Genomic DNA, 21,417 nt, shown 5'->3' on the forward strand with positions numbered 1-21,417 from the left:
ACGATACGAGGGAAATTTCTTTTGCAGTTTGTCTGAAAAGCTGCAGTTGCACTTTGGCATCTTTTAAACATCACCAGGGGCTTTGCTGCACGCTGTCTGTCCCGTCTGCGAGTGCAGAAAGTGACTTGGAAAGCAGCAGCTTGGAGATGACATCATACATATGTAGGCCTATAGGAAAACCCGGACATTTTCATCAGTCTCGAAAATCCCCCCGAAAGCCCCGGACAGAACATGAAAAGTGGACATGTCCAGGAAAAAGAGGACGGTTGGTCACTCTAGCATACCGCGCAAACAGATCCACAGAAGACGCCATCGCCACAGCCCTCCACTCTGTGCTGAGTCACCTAGAGAGGTGGCAGAGCTACGTCCAAATGCTTTTTGTGGACTACAGCTCAGCCTTCAATACAATCATCCTGGACATCCTCATCACCAAACTGGTCACTCTTGGCCTCCTTCCTCTCACATGTGCCTGGATAAAGGACTTTCTCACAAACCGGCTCCAGACTGTAAGCCTCGGCCCTCATTTCTCCTCCACTCGCACACTGAGCACCGGCTCCCCACAGGGCTGTGTGGTGAGCCTCCTCCTGTATTCTCTCTACACCCATGACTGCAGTTTGACCCACAACAACATTCTCATCATCAAGTTTGCTGATGACACCACAGTAGTCAGACTCATCTTAAAGGGAGACGAGGCAGCCTACAGAGAGGAAGTCCTGAAGTTGGCATCCTGGTGTTCGGAGAACAACCTGACACTGAACACTAACAAAACCATTGTCGACTTCAGGAGGTACAGCACTGACTTAGCCCCCCTTTACATCAACGGGGAGTGTGTGGAGAGGGTCCACGCCTTCCGGTTCCTTGGTGTCCTCATCTCTGCTGACATCTCCTGGACAGACAACATTTCAGCGGTCGTCAAGAAGGCCCAACAGCAGCTGCACTTCCTGATGGTCCTCAGGAAGTACAAGCTGAATTCCAACCTGCTGCTGACCTTCTACCCCTCGTTCATTGAGAGCCTGCTAACCTACTGTAGCACAGTATGGTACAGCAGCTGCACTAAGGAGGACAGAGCGAGGCTTCAGAGTGTAGTTAAGACAGCACAAAAGATCATTTCCCTCATCACCTGTTTACTTATTGTGAACGGTGATATAAAAAAGTGCATGATATTTTAGGTGACTGAAACTATCAGGCTTATAGTTCATAGATAAATCTTTCATGGTTGATTGTTCATATGCTTCTACATCCACATTGAAGCCTTTTGATTCTGTGTATCACAGTGCATTATGATTCCTGACAGCTGACTCTATTTCCAGGCTCAGCTGCACAGGCTGCCTGCTTTGACTGTTTTTAAAGCAGAATACTTACAATCAGGTTACAGGACACTTTAACATTAACTTGTTTTTCACACTGAACTGGGAAAAGCTTTCCTGCCTATAACTTGAAGGAGCTACAAAACAACATTAAGCTGTTTTCCATGTTTCACTGGAACATGTTAAAGGGTTATATTTGTCTGCAACTACTCTTGCATGTCTTTCTTTGAGTCTGCAGAGGGTGCCAGTGATGTGGAAGACATCATGCCTCGTCCCTATTCCAAAGATGCCACGTCCCAGTGGCCCCCAGGATTACAGGCCCGTGGCACTGACCTGCGAGCACTGTGAGGGTCATGTTTTTTGACTTTTCTAGTGCTTTCAACACCATCAGGCCGACCCTCCTGGGTGATAAGTTAACAGCGATGCAGGTGGATGCTTCTCTGGTGTCCTGGATTGTTGATTACCTAACAGGAAGACCACAATATGTACGTCTCCCACAGTGTGTGTCTGACAAGGTAATCAGCAGCATAGGGGCACCACAGGGGACTGTCCTCTCCCTTCGTCTTCACCCTATACACCACAGACTTCAGCCACTGCACAGAGACCTCCATCTTCAGAAGTTTTCTGATGACTCTGCGGTGGTTGGATGCATCAGCAGGGATGATGAGAAAGAGTACCGGGCTGTGGTCGACTCCTTTGTCACGTGAGCAGAATCATCTGCAGCTCAATCCAGGGGGTCAGTGTTGACATTGTGGAGGACTATAAATACCTTGGAGTACACATTGACAATAAACTGGACTGGGCTACAAACACCATAGCACTTTACAGGAAGGGCCAGAGTTGTCTCTATTTTTTGAGGCGACTGAGGTCCTTCAACATCTGCCAGAAAATGCTCAGGATTTTCTACGAGTCTGTTGTGGCCAGTGCGATCCTCTATGCTGTTGCATGCTGGGGGACCAGGCTGAGGGTCGCAGATGCCAACAGACTCGATAAACTAATCCGTAAGGCCAGCAATGTTGTGGGGATGGAGCTGGACTCCCTCAAGGTGGTGTCGGAGAGGCGGATGTTGTCCAAGATAAAGACAATGTTGGATAACACCTCCCACCCACTCCATGACATGCTGGTCAGTCACAGGAGCACGTTCAGTGAGAGACTGAGATTACCCATAATGCACCACTGAACGACACAGGAAATCATTCCTGCCTGTGGCTCCCTGTACAACTCCTCCACCTAACACACTGTTTAGTGCAACAGCTACACCCTTCTTGCACTTGTTCTTTTTCAGCTATTTATTAATAAGTGACTTTTATGTACATATATGCCTGTATATATGGTGCTATTCTTAGTTAGTGTATTGTCTGTCTTTGTTAATGTTTGTTTATAATGGAGCACTGTAACAAAAAATTATTTCCCCGAAGAATCAATAAAGTATTGATTCTGATTAACATGCGATCACGTCCTTTCATTATGTAGCTGTCTGCGTACATTTTCGTATGTTTTTAGAACTCACCTGTTTAAATTGTAATAAGGCAATATTAGGGGCGTGGCCTTGTTGAGTGACAGGTGGATGGTTAAACTCTGCTAATTTTAGGCCCCAAACCGGACATCTGGACCGTGTTTGTGCTGTTGGAGCATTTTTAACCCTCCGGCTATCCTTTAATGACATTATCTGACCAGTAGCACGGCTCTTTTTATATACACCCCATCTCTGATGCAGATTACTCTTTTTGGCAGGTTCTTCAGGTTGGCTCAGTTGGCCACAAAGAAACAGAAACTTTGCATGTTGAAGACACTTTGATGACATTTAATGCTGAGGCAGTACAGACACAGTGAACTAAAAGCGCCACGTCCTTCTTCATCACCACCACCATGAAACAAAGAGACAAAGACAGAGAGACAGTTAGCAGCTGAGCGTCCTGCAGGACTTCAGGTCACTTCAGAGATAATACTGATCGATCAGTCAGGTTACAGATTGTATTATGCTGTTTATATACTGATTATTATTATTGTTAGAATAACAGAATGAGTAATTCAGAAGCTGTTTAATACACATTAACGGAGCAGTCCCTCACTTCAGGACCCCCAGTCTTTACTGTACAGACATGTTAGCAATGATCAGCATTTGTTAGTATTAGTTAGCAGCTCAGCAGCCTGCTTACTGTTGATCAGGATGACTGATGTACCCGTATTAATAGTGACTAAACAGTATGTGCATCACATTATAGTTGAAAAATAATGAAAACCTCCAACTTCTTAGAAGTGTTCGGTGTCCACGTTAGATTTAGTCTGTCACGGTCTACAGCAGGCTAACAGTTTCCCCTCGGCTTCAGCCTCTGTGCTAAACTATGCTAACATCATAGGTTGGATTGAATTAAATTCCTCATCTTTACCCATCTCTGAGACGGGAACGTGAGGTTTCTGAAAATGCTGCGTTGTTCTTTAAATCTGAGGACAGAAGACCCAGAACGGTTTCCTGAGGAACGCCACACCCACTGGGAGGTTTCCTGAAGTGGTGGATCAGTCCTTTAATATAACATCGCTTGATCTACAGACAAACTGGATCATTATTAAATTTTTCTTTAATTATTTTTTTGCTACAGGGAGTTAATAGTTAACACTATTAAAGTCCACATGATTGTTTAGGGTCCAGGTCTAGTGTTCAGGTCCAGATCCGGGTCCAGAATTTCATCTGGCTCTTGTTCTGTCCAGGGACACAGAGGACTACAGATCTCATTCAGCACTTACAAACAAGAAAAAGTTGTGGTCCAGGTCCAGGTCTTTACAGGGTTCAGGAGCCTGTTAATGATGTCACCATCAGTCAGCCAGAGCTATGCCTGAACACAGAGACGTGGGCAGGAAGTCTGGATTCAGGTGCTCTGGTTCAGTTCAGGCTGATTTGTTTGCTTCCACGTCTTCTAGTTTCCCTCTACTAGGAAAAAACAAACAAACACGAGAATCTCTAATTCAAGAGTGGGATCCAGACCAGGATCGAGACCCAGATTCAGACCCGGATGTGTTCAGTTTGTAGAAAATCTGGTAGAATAAATGATGGTTAAAGATCAGATTCAACGCCCCCCCCCGCCCGCACGCCCCTGAAACAGGAAACACTATATGAAGACTTCCTGTGTCCATAAAATGTCCTACATCTCTCAGCAACTGGAATGGTGTTGTTGCTGGAGGGCAGTAACCATGACAACCAGTCTCAGGACTTGTTGTCATCGTAGAGGTCGAGCGAAGCCTGTATATCCGGAAGCTCCATCTCACAGACGACGCTGCGAGGAGACATGGAGTTCCTGCTGAAGAAGCGACCGCCGCCTGGAAGGACAGAAGAACGTCCATCAGAGTTAATTCACTCAGCAGCAGATGCAGACGCATAACTCTTTACTTTTCAGTTTTACTTTGGTTGCTGGATAACGTTGCTCAGTTGCACTGTAAACTTGTTGCTCTACATCCACATGAAGTTGTCTTTTACTTGCCTAGAACATTTATTTGCAGTGACAGTGAATTACAGATGTTGTCGTGTCACTTACTGGTCACGGCGATAGTGATATCGGCAGGTGTTCTGGGCGTGGCCTCAGAATGGGTGGGGCTGAGTGGCTCCAGGCTGATGGATGGCTGGTTGCTGTCACTAAGGGGCGCCCTCTGGTTGCCAGGTGCCTGACTGGCACCGAGGCGATCCACATCCAACACAACGCTGTCCACACAGGGAACACTGGTCTGAGGACAGACAGAGGCAGTCACTCCCAGGTATAATTCAGACACACCTGATGTCTTATAGATGGAAATTTTCTTCTTCAGAAACACTGCGTTGCATCATTGATGCAGCCTGCACTTTTATTTCCAGGGCTTAACAAAGGGAAAAGTTCTGTGTCTAAATACATATTTAAGCAAGAATATTTCCTATAATTGATCAAACTAAAACAGACAAATGCACGAATTCCAGTGTTCTACCATCCATCCATCATCCATCCATCATCTCCTTCTTTACACTTCAGATACTTAACAAGTCTGAGTTATAATTGACAGTGCAAACCAAAGTCTTGCTACGGTTGTACAGGGACTTAGTGGCCTGTAATAACAAGCCGGATACCCCAAATTCCTGAAACAACATCACAGAGTGTAGCAAGAGATGCGGTCAAACGCATTCTCAAAGCCCACAAAACACACATGGGCTGGTTGGAAAAGCTATTGTACACTCTCAAATACCCCTAAAAGGATAAAAAACAAAAAAACAAAACCACGTTGCTCTTCTTCAATCCAAATGTCATTTCGACTCTCCTGACTTCCTGTTGTAGCTGATGAGTGGGATAAATAAACGTGCACATATGCAGTTTGTCCCATTTCAGTTAGAGAAAGGCTTACTGTTTTTTGCAGTTTTATTGGACAAAGCATCACAACTTTGATGCTTTTAAAAGCAATGTGCTTTTTACAATAAAAATATTTACGTTTGCTCATGAATACAGCTTTACTGTAAATGCGCACGATATTTGTCAGCCTACAAAGATGAATTTAGAGTTTTTGATGAGACAGTAGGTATTCAGTGAAGTAATGCTGTGTGCAGACAGCAGATTGCTACAGTCTGAATATTGGTTCAACGCAGTGAATCACAAGAACTTAATCGAAGCAAAGCAGGAATGGAAAACTGAACCTTTGCTACCAAAACTGCAGCTTCACATGGAGCAGTCTGGACCAGCTTTATCTTTTCTTAAAAGAACAACAGGTTATTCTCAGAGTTTATCAAAGAGCGTTCGGTGGACTCTGTCATGTTAAAAAGAAGCATTTTAGATCGTGCCTCTTCAGGTGGACTGATGACACTGCAGGAGATCTGGAGCTCCAGCTGAAAAATAAAGCGGACGCTAGCTCTGGACGAGAGCTGCGATGTCTGTGACGCCGCCCACGTGAGGGATAACCAAAGAGCTCAAGACTGGGAGGAGCTGGCAGCAATGCACTCAGTGAAAGGACTGCAGGGAGGAACGTGATCATGCAGGTGTGTTTGTAGAGTCGGGGGCTGGAACGGGACAAACTGGCAGGTGTTCAAAATGTCAAATCTAAAAATCAGCAATGCTGAAGACTGGTGCTGTTTTTATTTTTTTGTCCCAGAGAGGAGAACTGTCCACACGTCAGGAGACATTAACTCTCTTTGGAGAAAAACTTTCTCAGTGATGAAACAGTGACGATCACACATCTGCTATCCTTCACATTTCCACCTCAGACATTGACCTTAATGTTCAAGCCCAGAACTGTCTCCGTGAACAAGACAAAGAGCTCAGAAATGCAGACAAAGTCATTCAACTACAAGCAAAACGTGGATAAAGTTAAAAGTCTTTAACATTTAATAGAAAAATGCACATAAATGCAAACAGTGAGGAAATGTTGGTCTCTTTACCTAACTCACATTTCTGTTACCTCACTGTAAAATCTACCCTATCAGCAGAAAGACATCGAAATAATACCGAGTTCAGCTGCAACCATCCGCAACAGACCCAGTTTCTCACGTTAGCCAAGCTTGGTGTACGGTGAGGGCACGTCAGCCTGGTGTGAACGCTGGTTTGGATTACAACACATCTGGGTGTCTCTGTCTTTGTGTGTCAAACATGCCCATGTGTCAGCGAGGACTCACCGTGATGCCGAGAGCTTTGAGGATGTTCAGTTTGCACATGGGGCAGGTGCAGTGCTCCTTCAGCCAGGGGTCCACGCACGCTTTATGAAAGACGTGTCTGCAAAGACACAGGCGTGTTATCAAAAAACATCACGCTACGTGTTATCAGCACGACATTAGACATAGCAGACAGAACGAGGAAGAGTTCATAAAACACTTTTAATTACAGAGCCAGACTGGTCTGAGACTGGAGAGCCTGCAGCAACAAGGTCAGACTCACTTGCAGGGCAGGATTCGAACCACATCGTTCAGCTGGTACACTTCGATACACACTGCACAGTGGTTTGACTCTGTGTCCTACACACACACACACACACACACACACACACACACACACACACACACACACACACACACACACACACACAGGAAACAGGTCAGAGCTTTGCTGTGATGTTGTCTCTGCTGGTTCTGATAGTGCAGGGGTGGGGAACTCCAGGCCTCGAGGGCTGTTTCCTGCAGGTTTTAGATGTGTCATTGATCCAACACAGCTGGCTTAAATGACTAAATGACCTCCTCAACATGTGTTGAAGTTCTCCAGAGGCCTGGTAATGAACTAATCATGTGATTCAGGTGTGCTGATCCAGGGTGAGATCTAAAACCTGCAGGACACCCGCTCTCGAGGACTAACGTTCCCTACCTCTGTGATAGTGGCTCGCAGTTAGAAGTCTTTCTGATTTATGTTTCTCCTCTGAACAACATCATTGCTCTTTCATCTGAACGTCAGCGACACGTTAACCAAACGGCTGTGAGGAAACCAGATGGTCACATGCTGCATTCAAAGAACGAGGATGTGAAGGATCCAGACGCTGAGCTCATTGTCTATGAACGAGTGAGGTGGAAACTTCATCGAGCAAAAACCTTTTTCAGACAGTTCTGCTCCATCAGCTCTCTTTCCATGTATTACAGCTCTGCAGAGGCAGTCACTCGCTGCCTGAAAGCTCACGTAAATTTAACCTTCTGGGTTTCGGAACCTCATTCACGGGTCCTACATCACATGTGAAGGAGAAACAGCCAACACATGTGCTCACCTTGTCTCCTTTTTTCACCGTCCTCGTCTTCAGCTTTCCGATGGCTTTCTTCGCTGCATCTCCAAGACGATGCTGACAGAGTGAGAGGACAGAGTGTTAGAGTCACAAACATTTCCAGGATTTGGGTTTTGATTCTTTGTGAAATGTGTTCTGATCAGAGTCACACGACTAAACAAACTTCATCTTTACCAAGTCAGTCAGTGAACCTCTGAGCAAATGTGTTCTTCTGAAGCTACCTGGACTCAGAGTCTGCTCTTCTACAGAAAGACTGACTTTCACTGGCCCTTTGTTCTTCAAAGGGCCAGTGAAAGATGAGGCAGGAAACACCAAAAAAGAAGAACATCTGAGTAACAGCTGTAAATGTGTGTCAAATGAAGAATGCTTTCATGAAGCACACCGTGAAGGAAACTGCTGGTCTCCAAACAAACACGGCTCGGGTTTGGAAACACCAACATGGCAGGCAGGGCCATGTTGGAGGTGGAAAACGAATCAAACTATATGAACAAAAGTCCCAGGAGAACATCGGGGGAGCAGAACATGAGAAGAGGGGCGGTCAGCTGGTACAGAAATACAGTAAAGAAGAAAGTTAACCCTTCAGAGGGCTGATTGATCATCGCAGGAAATACTGATGAGGTGAAGGAAGGATCTCAAAGTGACAACAGGAAGTGTCTGAAGAAGGTTTCTCCAGCTGGACTGAGTGAGATCAGGGCGATCGATTGCTGAAGAGCCCGACAGACTGTTTATCAGACAGTGCTTCTCTCTCCGCTCAGGAGCAGAAATCCTGGAAGCTCAGAGTCTTCACAGGAGGAGGAGGACAACACTCACATCAGCGGATATCACAGACTCTGGTACCTGAATGTAGCATCAGCCCGCGGCTAACGTGTTACCTGGCTGCGGTCGCGAGTGCTCGTGTAGCGGATCTTCTGGATGAAGTGAAAGATGAGCCAAGCTGACGAAATGATCATGAGGATGATGAAGGAGATGGAGACGAAGACCAGCGAGCCTCGGTTGATGTTCTTGGTGGGCCCGCGCTGACCAACGACCACGGAGACCAGAACCGTCATGTTCCGCTCAAGGTGGGCCAGGATCTCTTTACCGTATGCCTCTGTGATCATCACCGCCACGATGTCACCCGTGCCTGCAAACAGAATCAGAAACAGGGTGGCAGCAGGGACGGGGACGCCGTGTTAACAGTCATACAGTAAAGTGTACTGGGTATACTGGCTTTAATGGGTTGACCACACATTACAAGTTTAAAAGTGTTTGCAAAAACAAAAGCATGTGTATCATGAGCGCTTAAACACAGCAGTTACTCTGGTGACGGTCTCTGCTCAGACGCTTCAGATCATTTAAACATGGCGTCGCAGTTCTTCTGTTAAAAACTGCTCGATGTTTGTTAAACCCAGACTCCAGGTCAGATTATCGAATCAGCCCAACATAACACTGTAAACCCTGATCTCAGACCAGCTGAAATCTAAGCTCATACAAAAGACCAGGACGTTCAGAAGGCAGCACGCATCACGCCGATCAGCTCAGTGCACACGTGACCAGCACGGTTGGGTCTAATTTATTTTTACACCACCCAACAATCGAGATAAATAATCTGTTCTTAACATGGAGTACTTCCTGTTTGTGTTTTCTGAAACTCTAATTGGACATCAGCTTTGTAATTTGTTTCTTTGTCTGTTGATCTCTTCGTGCTGATGTTTCTCCCCATCATCACCTCGCTCTGTCCCACACACAGAGTGTGAGGTCACAGTGACCTCAGCCTCGAATGACACGTTGATCTATATTTAGACTGAACATCGACTCCACCCCCCGCCCGGCAGTCGTCACTTACCTGAACATCTCTGAGGGACGATGCTGCAGCACAAACCAGTGTCAGACTTTAATGAACAGAAACACTCTGATGTGAGTCCATCCTGCGACCAATAAATCAATATGCTAGGATCAGTGACCCCAGCATGCCATCACATTGTGGCACACGAGCTTGAGCTATGAACTCAAACAGCAGAAATTTTGTTTCGCTGATATCGCTGTAGGCGCCCTGACACCTGGACACCAGCGTCCTTGTTGCCGCCATGGCGTCTTTTTTACACGCAGACATGGCCGCGCTCTGATGAGGGGGCGGAGGGCTACGCCAACACCAACCAGCTCCAGATAAGTGAAGCCATCACTCCAGCACCAAAGCCTGCAGTTCCTCTAACGTCCACCAGGGGGACCACAGTAAGTCGTTAAAGCTTTGCCGCTCTTTGGTCTCTGTAGCCAAAAGTATGGCGATTCTGTACTGAAGTACAAGTACTGATACTGGTGTTACAAAATACTCTGATAAAAGTTGAAGTCAAAGTGAAAGTGTACGAGCTCTGTACTCAAATACTTTTACTTTGCCTCTACGCCTGGCTCAATAATCATGTCCAGGCTGTGACCAGCTGACCTGCTGCTGCAGCTCTTTGTGGATGTACACAACTGAACAGGATGTAACCCAATGCTTCAGTCCCCACACCAACAGTACACAGTTTATACAAAGTTAGCATGATGGTGGGATTTAATGACTGAATCTAAGCATCATCAGCTTAGCTTCATCTCTGCTAAAACTCATGTAAGCTAACTCTGATCACCACATCCACTGTGTGCCGTCCAACACGGAGCTTTACTGTAAATTCACCAACTAAGCCGTTTGTCATTCACCAAACTGCAGAAAAGTTTCATGCAGCCTCTGACTCACACGTCAGCTCAGTTTGTTTTGCAGGACAAAAGACAGAAATATAACATCCCATCATATAGAGCTGTAAGTGAGCATCCTTCCCTTTAACTCTAAGCTCTCTTCTTCTTCTCCTGTCTTTCTTCCCTGAGTGAAGTTAGCTCTTCCTGTGAAATCTGCAGCTGCAACACATTATGAGTCAAACTGCACACAAACAGTTTGTGTGCTGATGTTTGTTGATGTGATAGAAACATTTAGTTTGAAGGAAGTAGAAGTCAAAAGTTATCTGAAAAATAAATACTCAAGTAAAGCACAGATATGCAGAAGTACAGTGAGGAACAGAGATGGGCAGTAACGCGTTACTTGTAACGCGTTACTGTAATCTGATTACTTTTTTCAAGTAACGAGTAAAGTAAGGGATTACTATTGCAAAATCGGTAATTAGATTACTGTTACTTTCCCGTAGGAACGCTGCGTTACTGCGTTACTAAAACCGTGATTTTTTTTGCGAGAATGTCTCATGACAGTGACGTAAGCAAGTGCGACGTTGGTGACAGCAGCTGTGTGCAGATCAACAATGGATAATATATCGAGTGCGGGAGAGAGTATGAGCGTGCAGCGTTTAAAGTGTGGAAGTACTGACCTTACTTTGAGTTTGATTCCATAAAAAGTGACAAAAACATTAGTGTCCGCTGTGCGTGGGAAGAAAACTTCTTTTTACAGCGAAAAAAAACCCTAAACTTCCAAACAAGCACCGAGTAGCTACGACGTGATGGGAAACTCACAGAGACACTCGCGCGGATTCTTCCACTGACCGCGGCACACCTACACCAGGGTAACCCTCCGCCTACCCTGCTCCTGCTTTACAGGTGAAAATAGAGCAACAGGACCGCTGAGTCTTTGACTTTATTTATTTTCTGCTGTGTTTTACTTGCATCTGTTTGAAAGAGTGAGTGAAAACACAAAAAATATTTTATTTTATGAGCTGGAATGTGTAGAAAATAGGTTTAAATGTTAAACTAATTTATTCAAGTCAGAGAATGTTGCATATAATTAAATGTTTTGCTTGATGCATAAAGTTAAAAGATTAAAACTGATAAAACAAGTTAAAAAAAGAGACTTTTCCATTTGATTACATTTTGTATGATGGATTATGTAGAAAAAGTAGAATTGGGCTGAAAGATCTATCGCTTTATCACCTCTTCAGGTTGTAAATCGTGTTTTTAAAAAGTAACTAAGTAACTAAGTAATTAATTACTTTTGAAAATAAGTAATCAGTAAAGTAACGGGATTACTTTTTGGGGGAGTAATCAGTAATTAGTTACTGATTACTTTTTTCAAGTAACTTGACCAACACTGGTGAGGAAGTACAAATACTTTGATACTTCCCTGCTCTGTCTGCAGCTACGCCAGTTTAACAAAGCTAGCTAGCTTTAGCTCATAGCTCTGCACACACGACTAAATGTGGAGGTGCTTCACAAACCAGAGGGTGGAGAATACGTCCATCTTTGCAGTGTGAAGCAAACACTCAGGTAAACGTTTCACCTGTTCAGATGAGTAATATGCTTGTGTGTGTGAACGCTCATCTCTGATTGGCTCGTGCGGTGAGCGCTCTGACCTTCATGTCCCATCTTGACGGTGTACTCTGGGGAGTTGTTGTAGATGAGGACGGCCGTGGCGTTGTACGCAGCTGCCTTCAAGATCTTCTCCTTAAAGGTGCAGTTACCTCTCTGCATCAGCGCCACCCAGTGGACACTGCGGGGCGGGACCAGGAAGTGAGTGTTTGGGTCGCATCCTTGCCGGTCGACCACTGAGAGGAAACCAAAGTCAGTTTAATGAAGTGTAACTAAAACGACTCAAAGGTGAGCTGCTCAACATTCGATCAATAACTCATCTTTAATCGAGTGAATTTTCCCAGATCAAACAACGATGATCAATAAAAACACTGAGACTTCAGATTAATCAATACATAAACAATAATAACAAGAACAAAGCTGGCTGCTGATCCGCGTGTCATCAGTTAAAACACATGAAACCCCAAAACAGGCATGTCGACACATTACGGGTCAATCACTTCAGATGTTCATGTGAAGCTGATCGTTCTCTATAATGAAAACAACAAAAATCAGCCGATCTGTAGGCTCAGACCCACGTGTGGTGCCCCACCCCCGCTGGGTCAACTTCAGACTTTTTGAGGTTTTCCCAAGGTTTTCAGTTATTTTTATTTTCTGGGAGTTGATTACGTGAATCGAATGTCATGAAACTCCTCAAAGGAGTGAATCTGAAAGTCGGCCTGCTGCAGAGGATCATGGGAGTCAGCTGACAGCCCACCTGTGTGAGTCCAGTCCTCGTGGGACAGAGCACGCTATAGGCTGGTTTAAATCAGCTGACCAGACTTTACACACATGGACAGACAAGAAGATGACATTTTGTAGCACTTATAGTACCTCATTGATTTTAACAGAACCAAGGAGATGTGCAGCAGCTGTACCGTGAACTTTGAACTCAGCTCAGGTTTCACTAGCAGGTGCTCCAACATGCTTTTCTCTGTGTTATAGAGCAGGGCGATATGACCAAAAATATTTATCACGATATACATTCGAAAATTTGCGATAACGATATAACTGACAATATAATTGACACGAGACAAAATACTTTACAACTCCTCAACTTTATTAGTGCAAAAACCCCCCCAAAAAATCAATATATTTTCACTTACACAAGCAGCTTTTTTAAGTGCATTAAAGTTATATAAAAATTTAACAGTGCAAATGCAAATTCCTTGCTGACAGTTTAACCAAAAGGCATTTCCAGTGGAAACCGGCCGACATATCCTCAGCATAACCATGTAGAATATCCACAAAACTTAAAAAGAGGTTATACACACACAATACAGTAATATTATGTTGAAGCACAGTATGTATCACTTCGCCAGGCTCCTGCCTACGATAGCCGTAATGCTCCAACAATCCATCAAGCGGTGCGACAGATTTTCGAGCGCCATGTACATAAAATCATTTCGAGGTCAGTAAACACAACCAGAATTCATACATAAGGCACACGGGATTATAAGGGACACTGTAGATTTTCAGAAAAATCAAAGGATTAATTTTAAGTGTGCCGTATTTTCCAAACACGGTAATAACGACGGCCTGCTAGCATGTGCTACCAAAAATAGTGCTTTGTTGTGTATCTGAGGGATGAAAGCTAAACCAGTTCCACACCACTGAAGTTGCAGCATTTTTACAAACCAGTTCTGCTTCATCCGTTTCATTCAATGATCGCTTTCACTCTTCTCATTCTGCGTCACCGTCATGTGCGTATGTAAACAAAGGCACTGCGCATGCGCGTTTTACCCATATTCTATCGCGATATTTCATTTTCTTATCGTTGCCCAACATTACACCGGTGTTACCGTGAACGGTATGATATAGCCCAGCCCTACTGTGTTATTGTCTTTATTGTGGAACGGCTGCATTCAGCTGCTGCTGTGGTTTGAGCTGGAAAAACACTGAACTCAGTTATTTTACTTTGTTACACGTCTGATTGGTCACAGTTATAGTGACATGAAGGTCTGTGTGTGTGAGTCTGTGTCTGTGTTGGCGCTCCATCCAGCAGCTGCAGTGTCCTTGGACCATCTGACTGTAATCTGACACTTCGGAGCAGAGACTCTCCGACCTTCAGCAGCCAGAAAACCTCTGCAGTGTCTCACACACACGTGCACATACACACACATGCATGCACACGCACGCACACACACACACACACACACACACGCACAATCCACTTCATCAGCTGCTTCCTAGTGTTCATGGGAGCAGCTGATGGAGTGGATGGTGTGTGTGTGTGTTTTTGTTGACAGTGAATGTTGGTGTGTGTCGCTGAATTTGGCTGATTACTCTGACGGCAAAGAAAACAACAAATCAGCTTCTCTTAAACTCACAACTTTTTCTGAAACAAAGAGATAATCAGAGTAACTTCCAGGATCCTCCATCAGTGGGTTAGGCCACATCCACCTTTTCTCTTTCTCTCCTGAACAGCTTTGATGCGTTGCTCATACCGAGGCTCTGAGCTACCTTTACATTTGGCCTCTTTTCCTGTGTTCAGCTGAATGAGGGTGTTTTTAAATTGCTTCCTGTCAGCGTGGACAAGCAGCACCTGAAAACTCCTCACCTGTCTTCAAGCGCACACAGCCTTCAGAGGAAGCTGTTGTATCTCTGATATCTGCATTTTGGTCGCTACTCACGCCTGGTGGTGACAGGTGGGGGTAGGGACATACACTGTTGGACTGGGCCATATCATACCATTCACGGTAATACCGATGTAATGTTAGGCAGAAAATGAAATGTTAGCGGAGAATGAGAAGAGCGAAAGTGGATCGTTGAATGAAACAGATGAACCATAATTTGTTTGTAAAAATGCTGCAACTTCCGTGGTGTGGAACAGGTTTAGCTTTCGTCCATCAGATACACAGCAAAGCACTATTTTTGGTAGAGCATGCTAGCGGGCCGTTGTTATTACCGAACTGATTTTATGTACACGGCGCTCAAAAATGTTTTAGTACGACTTTGCTAAGCTACGTAGCCGCACCGCTCGGCTTGTCGGAGCATTACAGCTATCGTAGGCAGGAGCCTCGCGGAGTGATACGTACTGTGCTTCAACATAATATTCCCGTATTGTGTGTGTATAACCTCTTCTTAAGTTTTGTGGATATTCTACATGGTTATGCTGAGGATATGTCGGCTCGTTTCCACTGGAAGTGCCTTTTGGTTAAACTGTCAGCAAGGAATTTGTATTTGCACTGTTACATTTCTATATAACATTTCTATATAAAAACAGCTGCTTGTTTAAGTAAAATACATGGATGGGTTTTTTTGCACTAATAAGGTTGCAGAGTTGTAAAGTATTCTGTCTCGCATCGATTATATCATCAGTTATATAGTTATCGCAAATTTTCAAATATATATTGCGATAAACATTTTTAGCGATATCGCCCTGCCCTAATACACTGGGAGGCCTGCCCTAATACACTGGGAGGTAACTAAACAGCTATACCTTCACACCCAGTTCAGTCTGCACCACCTTAGACCAGTACAGCATCCACATCACACCACATTACTCCTTCTGTCAATCTCCTGTTCCCCTGTAGTGACCGAACTCCTTGAGCCAGGAACCCCTGCCAAACTCAGAGTCTGCCCTCCACCTTTGTGGCTGAGAACCAAGTGCACTTACACTCCCCCTTAAGAAGCTGAACGTTAGCCTTCTTTATCCAAACGTGTGCCTGGGATCATCGTCCTATTGGAACACCCAACTGTGTCCAAGCTTCGACCGAGTAGCTGTTGATGAGAATATTGAGGTGTTCCTCCTGTACCTGAACCACTGACAGCCCAGACCATGAAGCTACCACCACCATGCCTCAGTCGCACAGAGTCCTTACGCTTGAAAGCCTCCAAAATCCAAAATGTGTGCTGTACAATTATTCCACCGTGGAGGCAGAACACCCACATCCAATGAATGGATGAACTTCTGATAACAGCCAGCTACAAAACACGGCTCGTGTTCGATCAGCTGGTCCTCCCATTTGATCAAAGAACCTGATTTAAATTATATTATTAGTCTATAAAAAATAACAGAGAGCTCAGAGATGATCTGGACCTTCAGCCAATCGTCGACTGTTCACTGAAGCCTCATCAGAAATGTCTCAGTGATGGACAGCTGTCAGGAAGACGTTCTTAATGAAGGGAAACGGGAAAATGACGAGAACTGGACTGAAGACCAGAGGAACAGGTCTGCTGGACAGATGGATCCACATCATGGTCAGTGTGTACGAGGAGATCAGGAGGTGTTCCCACTGTCTGCAGCCATCTGTGAGGCACGGTGGAGGTCATGGTTTCAGCTGCAGGTCAGTCAGTGGTGTTGGAGATTTTTGATAAACTCATGAATTATGAAAAGTGCCATGAACAGTATCGGTCATGGATGGGCCTCCCCATAGCCTGGAGCTCAGCATCACTGTAAACTTCACTGAAGCATTGTGGGGTCATCCTGACAGAGGACACAACAAGGCAGAAACATCCAGAGAGCTTTGAATGTCCTTGAAGAACCTCTCCTGAAGATCCTGCTCAGAGAGCTGAAGGATGAAGCTGCTCACACCAAATATTCACTTTCAAACTCGTTACAAAAGTACATGAAGTTTTTGCCTCATTTACTGTGTTTCCATGTATTTTCCTACAAAACATAACCAAATGAGGGCTGACTCTGACCAGAAGTATGTGGAAACGTCCACTCAGCATTCATTTTACTGACACTGCAGGTGACAGGTGTGTGTGCTCAGATACCTCCGTGATGCGGTGCAGGTGCAACGATCACACCCCTGGTGTCGACCTTGGGGGAGTTCTGTCCATACTTCCCGTCATCGCTGCTAATCACATGGATGGCGTTTCCTCGCCCGTCCAGCACCGTCGCATTCACTGTAGCGCTCACAGACTCCTCCACCACCATGTTTGTGTCAGAGCGCCCTGCTGACACAGAGCGAGCCTGCACCGGGACCGGGACCAGGACCAGGACCGGGACCAGGACCAGGACCGGTGGGAGGGGGAGACGGGTCCGCATCCTCACAGCGTCTCCTGGTCACATCAAAACTGTGAGAAAGAGAAACAAAGTTTATGAGCCGGGCAGCAGCAACGGCTTGGGAGCTTCCTCTGCTTTAGGAAACAGGAAGTCCTCAGCACTGTGGATTTGTCATTTATCACCGTGAACGAGACGCGGGCTCTCACCTGTCACTGAGAGTCTGTCCTCCAGATGTTGGTCTCTTTGTTTACATTAATCCTCCGGATGCTGTTTCCCGGTTGGCTCTCCAGAGGATGATGTGTTATTCCTCTTTTGTCCTCCAGATGATCCTTTGTCTCCAGATGTGAGCTCGTGTTCGTTAATCTCTGGGTTCAGGCTGGAAGGTGCAGCTCGGACATCTGGAAGGTCGGAGCATCAGCAGCAGGCCAATATCTGGTGTTTGCATCCCGGAGCCTTGCGCTGGTTGGAGCCCGGATGGTAGCTCGGAGATCGGGGCAGAATAGCTCGTTTTCAGCGGACTGCAGCCGCCTGCGGTTCCGTTAACAGTGACTGAGCCTCCGCCGTCTGCCGCCAGGTGCAAGCAGACACACCGGCGGGCTCCCGCTCGCCGCGCTCCCCCAGAGGTTCGATGAAATGCTCGTGAGAGGATTTGGCTCGTGCTCGGTGTTTTTTCCGGTTTGTCGCCGGTGAAAGCTGCGCGCTGCGGAGGATCGAGCCCCGTCTCCGTCTCTCCGATCAGCGAGAACTGCGCAGGCGCACACTGAGGGGCCCGGGCTTCATGTTTTGTAGCTGAGATTTGGATCAGCTGTCGCGATAGCTGCAGAGAGGCGGAGCTAATAGTAACAACGACGACGATATCGATCGCTTATTGATCACCGACAGGTTGTGGATGTCAGCTGTAGGGTCATTCCTACTATTCGGTGCCATTTCAGTGTGATCACTCTTCATCAAAAAATACAAAATTTTGAATTATTTTAACATTTCATCTAAAAGAGGGATTTTCAACCTATAAGAAAAATGTATTGGTCCAGCTAAGGATATTATATTATAATATTTTTTAAAATCAAAGTCTTTACCCATGACGTGCCAAATGTCCACCCTGTTACAGGACATTCAATTTTCTATTAATAACTGTTTTGAATACACAGTTATAGTAATATTTACATTTTCTAAAAGCTACAATGTCCCTTTTTAAAATCTGCAAGGAAATTTCAAGGAAGTATTTTAAACAAGCATTATATTGAAAGAAGACAGGTTCAGTTTTAAGACACAGTGTAATTTCAAAAGATTGTTTTTATATTCAAAGGGAATATAAAAAAAAAATTGGCTCCATTTTTAAGTAACTTAATTTTGCTGATTCATTCCCTCCCAATAACCAAAGAGACATGCATTATGTTTGTTGATTTGATTTAATTAACAAAAGAAACACACAGGTAACAGGGTGGACAGGAGGTAACAGGGTGGACATAACATCAGTGACAAAAAATACCACCTTAAAGAAACTTTGAACACCTTCACCATGCCCGTCCAACCAACACAGGTAGATACATGTCCACATTAAACAAGCAAATTTTCACTGTACACCCAACATAATGAACATTTTTCTCACACATTTTACCTATGCAACAGACCAGCAACTCCAGTTTTTTTCAAGGAAATCCCACACTTTCCTCTCCAGCTGAACTGACCTCTTATTCAAAGGTGTTGGTTCTTTCATCAGACACACAACCTGGTCATCCCTATACCAGGTTATGTCCTCACGTGGACTTGGCCAGTGGAACTTGTTGGTCCCGTTCTTGTGCATGCATTTCACTTTAACATCCTCTTCAACCTCCAGAATGATTCCTGGGTAGGGTTCACCATCGTAGTTGATAATGCACCACTGACCAATATGATCTTTTGTGATGTTCTCAGACCGGGTTGGTCCCTCAGTGCAATGTGGACTTGCCTCTTGACTAAGGCTTATCTCCTTCAGGCCATAGCATTCACAGTCTTTGTGCCAATCACAAAGACAGGAGGTAACAGGGTGCTTTCTTTTCCTTTCTCGCCACTGCTTTCTCTGTGCTCTCTTCTGTCGTTCACTGAGATCTGCCACTTTCTTTTTTTTCCCTTCCTCTCTGTCCTTTCTCCACTTCTCTTTCTCTTTATTGAGATATATCTGTCTTCTCTCAGGGTCAGCATCACGACGTGCTCGGTAGCGCCGCTGCTTCTCCGCAGCAGACATTGGTGCCATTCCCTGAAAAATGTATACTATTCAAAATCTTCTAAAAGTGTATATATATACAGGTTAATAATAATTACCAATACACACTTGTATAAATAACCCTAAACACTAAACTTCTATCATCTTACGTCACCCCTGTTACCATGTGTCCCCCCCTGTTACAGTACATAGCAATAACAGGGGTGACGGTAACAGGGGGGAGATTTTATGCTAAACTTAGCCATTACTACTAGTATGATGAACAACAAGCTAGTACATGGTGACCACTAAGAACCATTTTTAACATGTTTATTAGCCATATTATAAAAATTACAAAAAAAAAATTGTTTCCACTATTAATAAGCGTAACAGGTTGGACGTGTTATGCTTTGCCACATTACAAAATCTTGCTAAAACATTGAAAAAAGGGTTGATTAAAGAGTGGTACTTACTCGTCTTCTTCTTGAAAGTTTTCCCTCCAAAATATGTTACATCTGGGAGTGTCATGTGACTAAAAGAATAATCAGGTGATGTGTTCTATGGAATTCTTATCAGAGTAACAGGGGTGACAGTTGATTCAGGGACACAACATTTTTTAAAGATTTTAAGTATTAAACATGCATTAATAATAAAAAAGAACATTTGATGAGGAACATTAGAAATAAGCCAATCCAGAAATGATGAAAAATCTAGATTTTATTTTTTTTTTTTAAGTTATATTTGTAACTGAAGTCGAGCAAGCATGACTGGGGACATAGGACTTTAGTGACTTGTGCTAAAATAAAAGTAATTTACTTTTAATGTATTTATCCTGTGTATATATCAATGTGTTCTATGGTAGAGGGGGGTTAAACATACGAGAAAATGGTTTAGAAATAAGCATTAGACAAGTTTTACACTAAATATACCATATTATGTCATTAGGACTCAAATGGCACCGAATAGTAAGAATGACCCTGTAACAGTGCAACGTGAATGAGCAGCAGCAGGCGGTCAGACTGAGCCCCCTGCTGGACACCGTCAGTACATGCAGGTGGGCTCAGTCTGACCGACAGCAGCTCACAGGTGTGTGTGTGGCTTCAGGTAAATCAGACAGGTGGCGCTGCTGGTGCCCTGCTTTGGAGCAGACCTGCTGAAGCGTCATGAGTGTTTGTGATGAGATCAGTCGTCCTGAAATATCTCACTCCTGTATAAACTCTTACCTGTGCATGTAAATGCAGTACATGAGGTTGTTTTAGTGACCTGAGAGCCACTGATTCCTTTCAGAGCAGCTAAAGTCCAGTTTGCTCTTTTGCAGGTGACCTTTGACCCTTCTCAGGTTTTATTTTGTGCAGTGTTGTCGTCTTTTCTTCTTGCTCTGAATTTTTAATTTTCTTCAAGCTCCTGCTTTATGATTCCTTCCAGATGTTCCTGCTGTGCTCTGCAGGGCACACAGAGGCCATCTGAGCCTGAGCTCGTGTGGAGCATCAGACATGAACAACGCCCTAAACTTCTGCATCAGCCACAGACGGGAAGTCTGCTTATCAGCTGCTAACCGCTCGGGAAGATGGAGATAGTTTCTCACTAGTTAGTTTCTGAGGACTGAAGCAGAGCTGCACGTCTGAGTGTGACGTCAGTGTGAGGCCAGGTGAGAGCAGTGCAGGTAAGCCTCATCATGTTTTACAGGTTTTGTTGTTTATTCAGTTTTGTTTTTGATTTTCAGTTTTCAGAGTTTCTTGTTTCAGTTTTTTAATGTATTTTTTCTTTTCGCAGTAAAAGTGGAAAATGCTTCAGAGTAGAAACGCAGCTTGCCCCGCTGAGCTCTGATTGGGTGTGGGTTGTGGAGAGGATGGCGGGGAGGTAGTAGGAAGCAGGTACGTCAGGACTTCTATACTTCTGAGGACATAACAGTTTTTAAAAGTCTACAAACAAAACCAGCTAGCCTGAAGTGAGAAGAGGAAGACACGCAC

At 44.7% G+C, this 21,417-nt stretch overlaps 1 protein-coding gene across 1 annotated transcript; it reads right to left on the bottom strand.

Annotated features, from left to right (window-relative positions):
- Nucleotides 1-3,090: 3,090 nt before the first annotated feature.
- Nucleotides 3,091-18,025, bottom strand: rnf130 (ring finger protein 130). The gene is made up of 9 exons (XM_004563625.4): nucleotides 17,472-18,025; nucleotides 17,034-17,336; nucleotides 12,317-12,508; nucleotides 8,885-9,135; nucleotides 7,998-8,069; nucleotides 7,187-7,263; nucleotides 6,928-7,024; nucleotides 4,838-5,024; nucleotides 3,091-4,622 (listed from the first exon to the last, which is right to left on the bottom strand). Exons 2-9 carry the CDS (start codon nucleotides 17,305-17,307, stop codon nucleotides 4,510-4,512), a joined length of 1,263 nt encoding a protein of 420 aa, XP_004563682.1. The 5' UTR covers nucleotides 17,308-17,336; nucleotides 17,472-18,025; the 3' UTR covers nucleotides 3,091-4,509.
- Nucleotides 18,026-21,417: the final 3,392 nt, after the last annotated feature.

This window comes from Maylandia zebra, linkage group LG2, assembly GCF_041146795.1.
Source record: "Maylandia zebra isolate NMK-2024a linkage group LG2, Mzebra_GT3a, whole genome shotgun sequence".
NCBI lineage: Eukaryota > Metazoa > Chordata > Actinopteri > Cichliformes > Cichlidae > Maylandia > Maylandia zebra.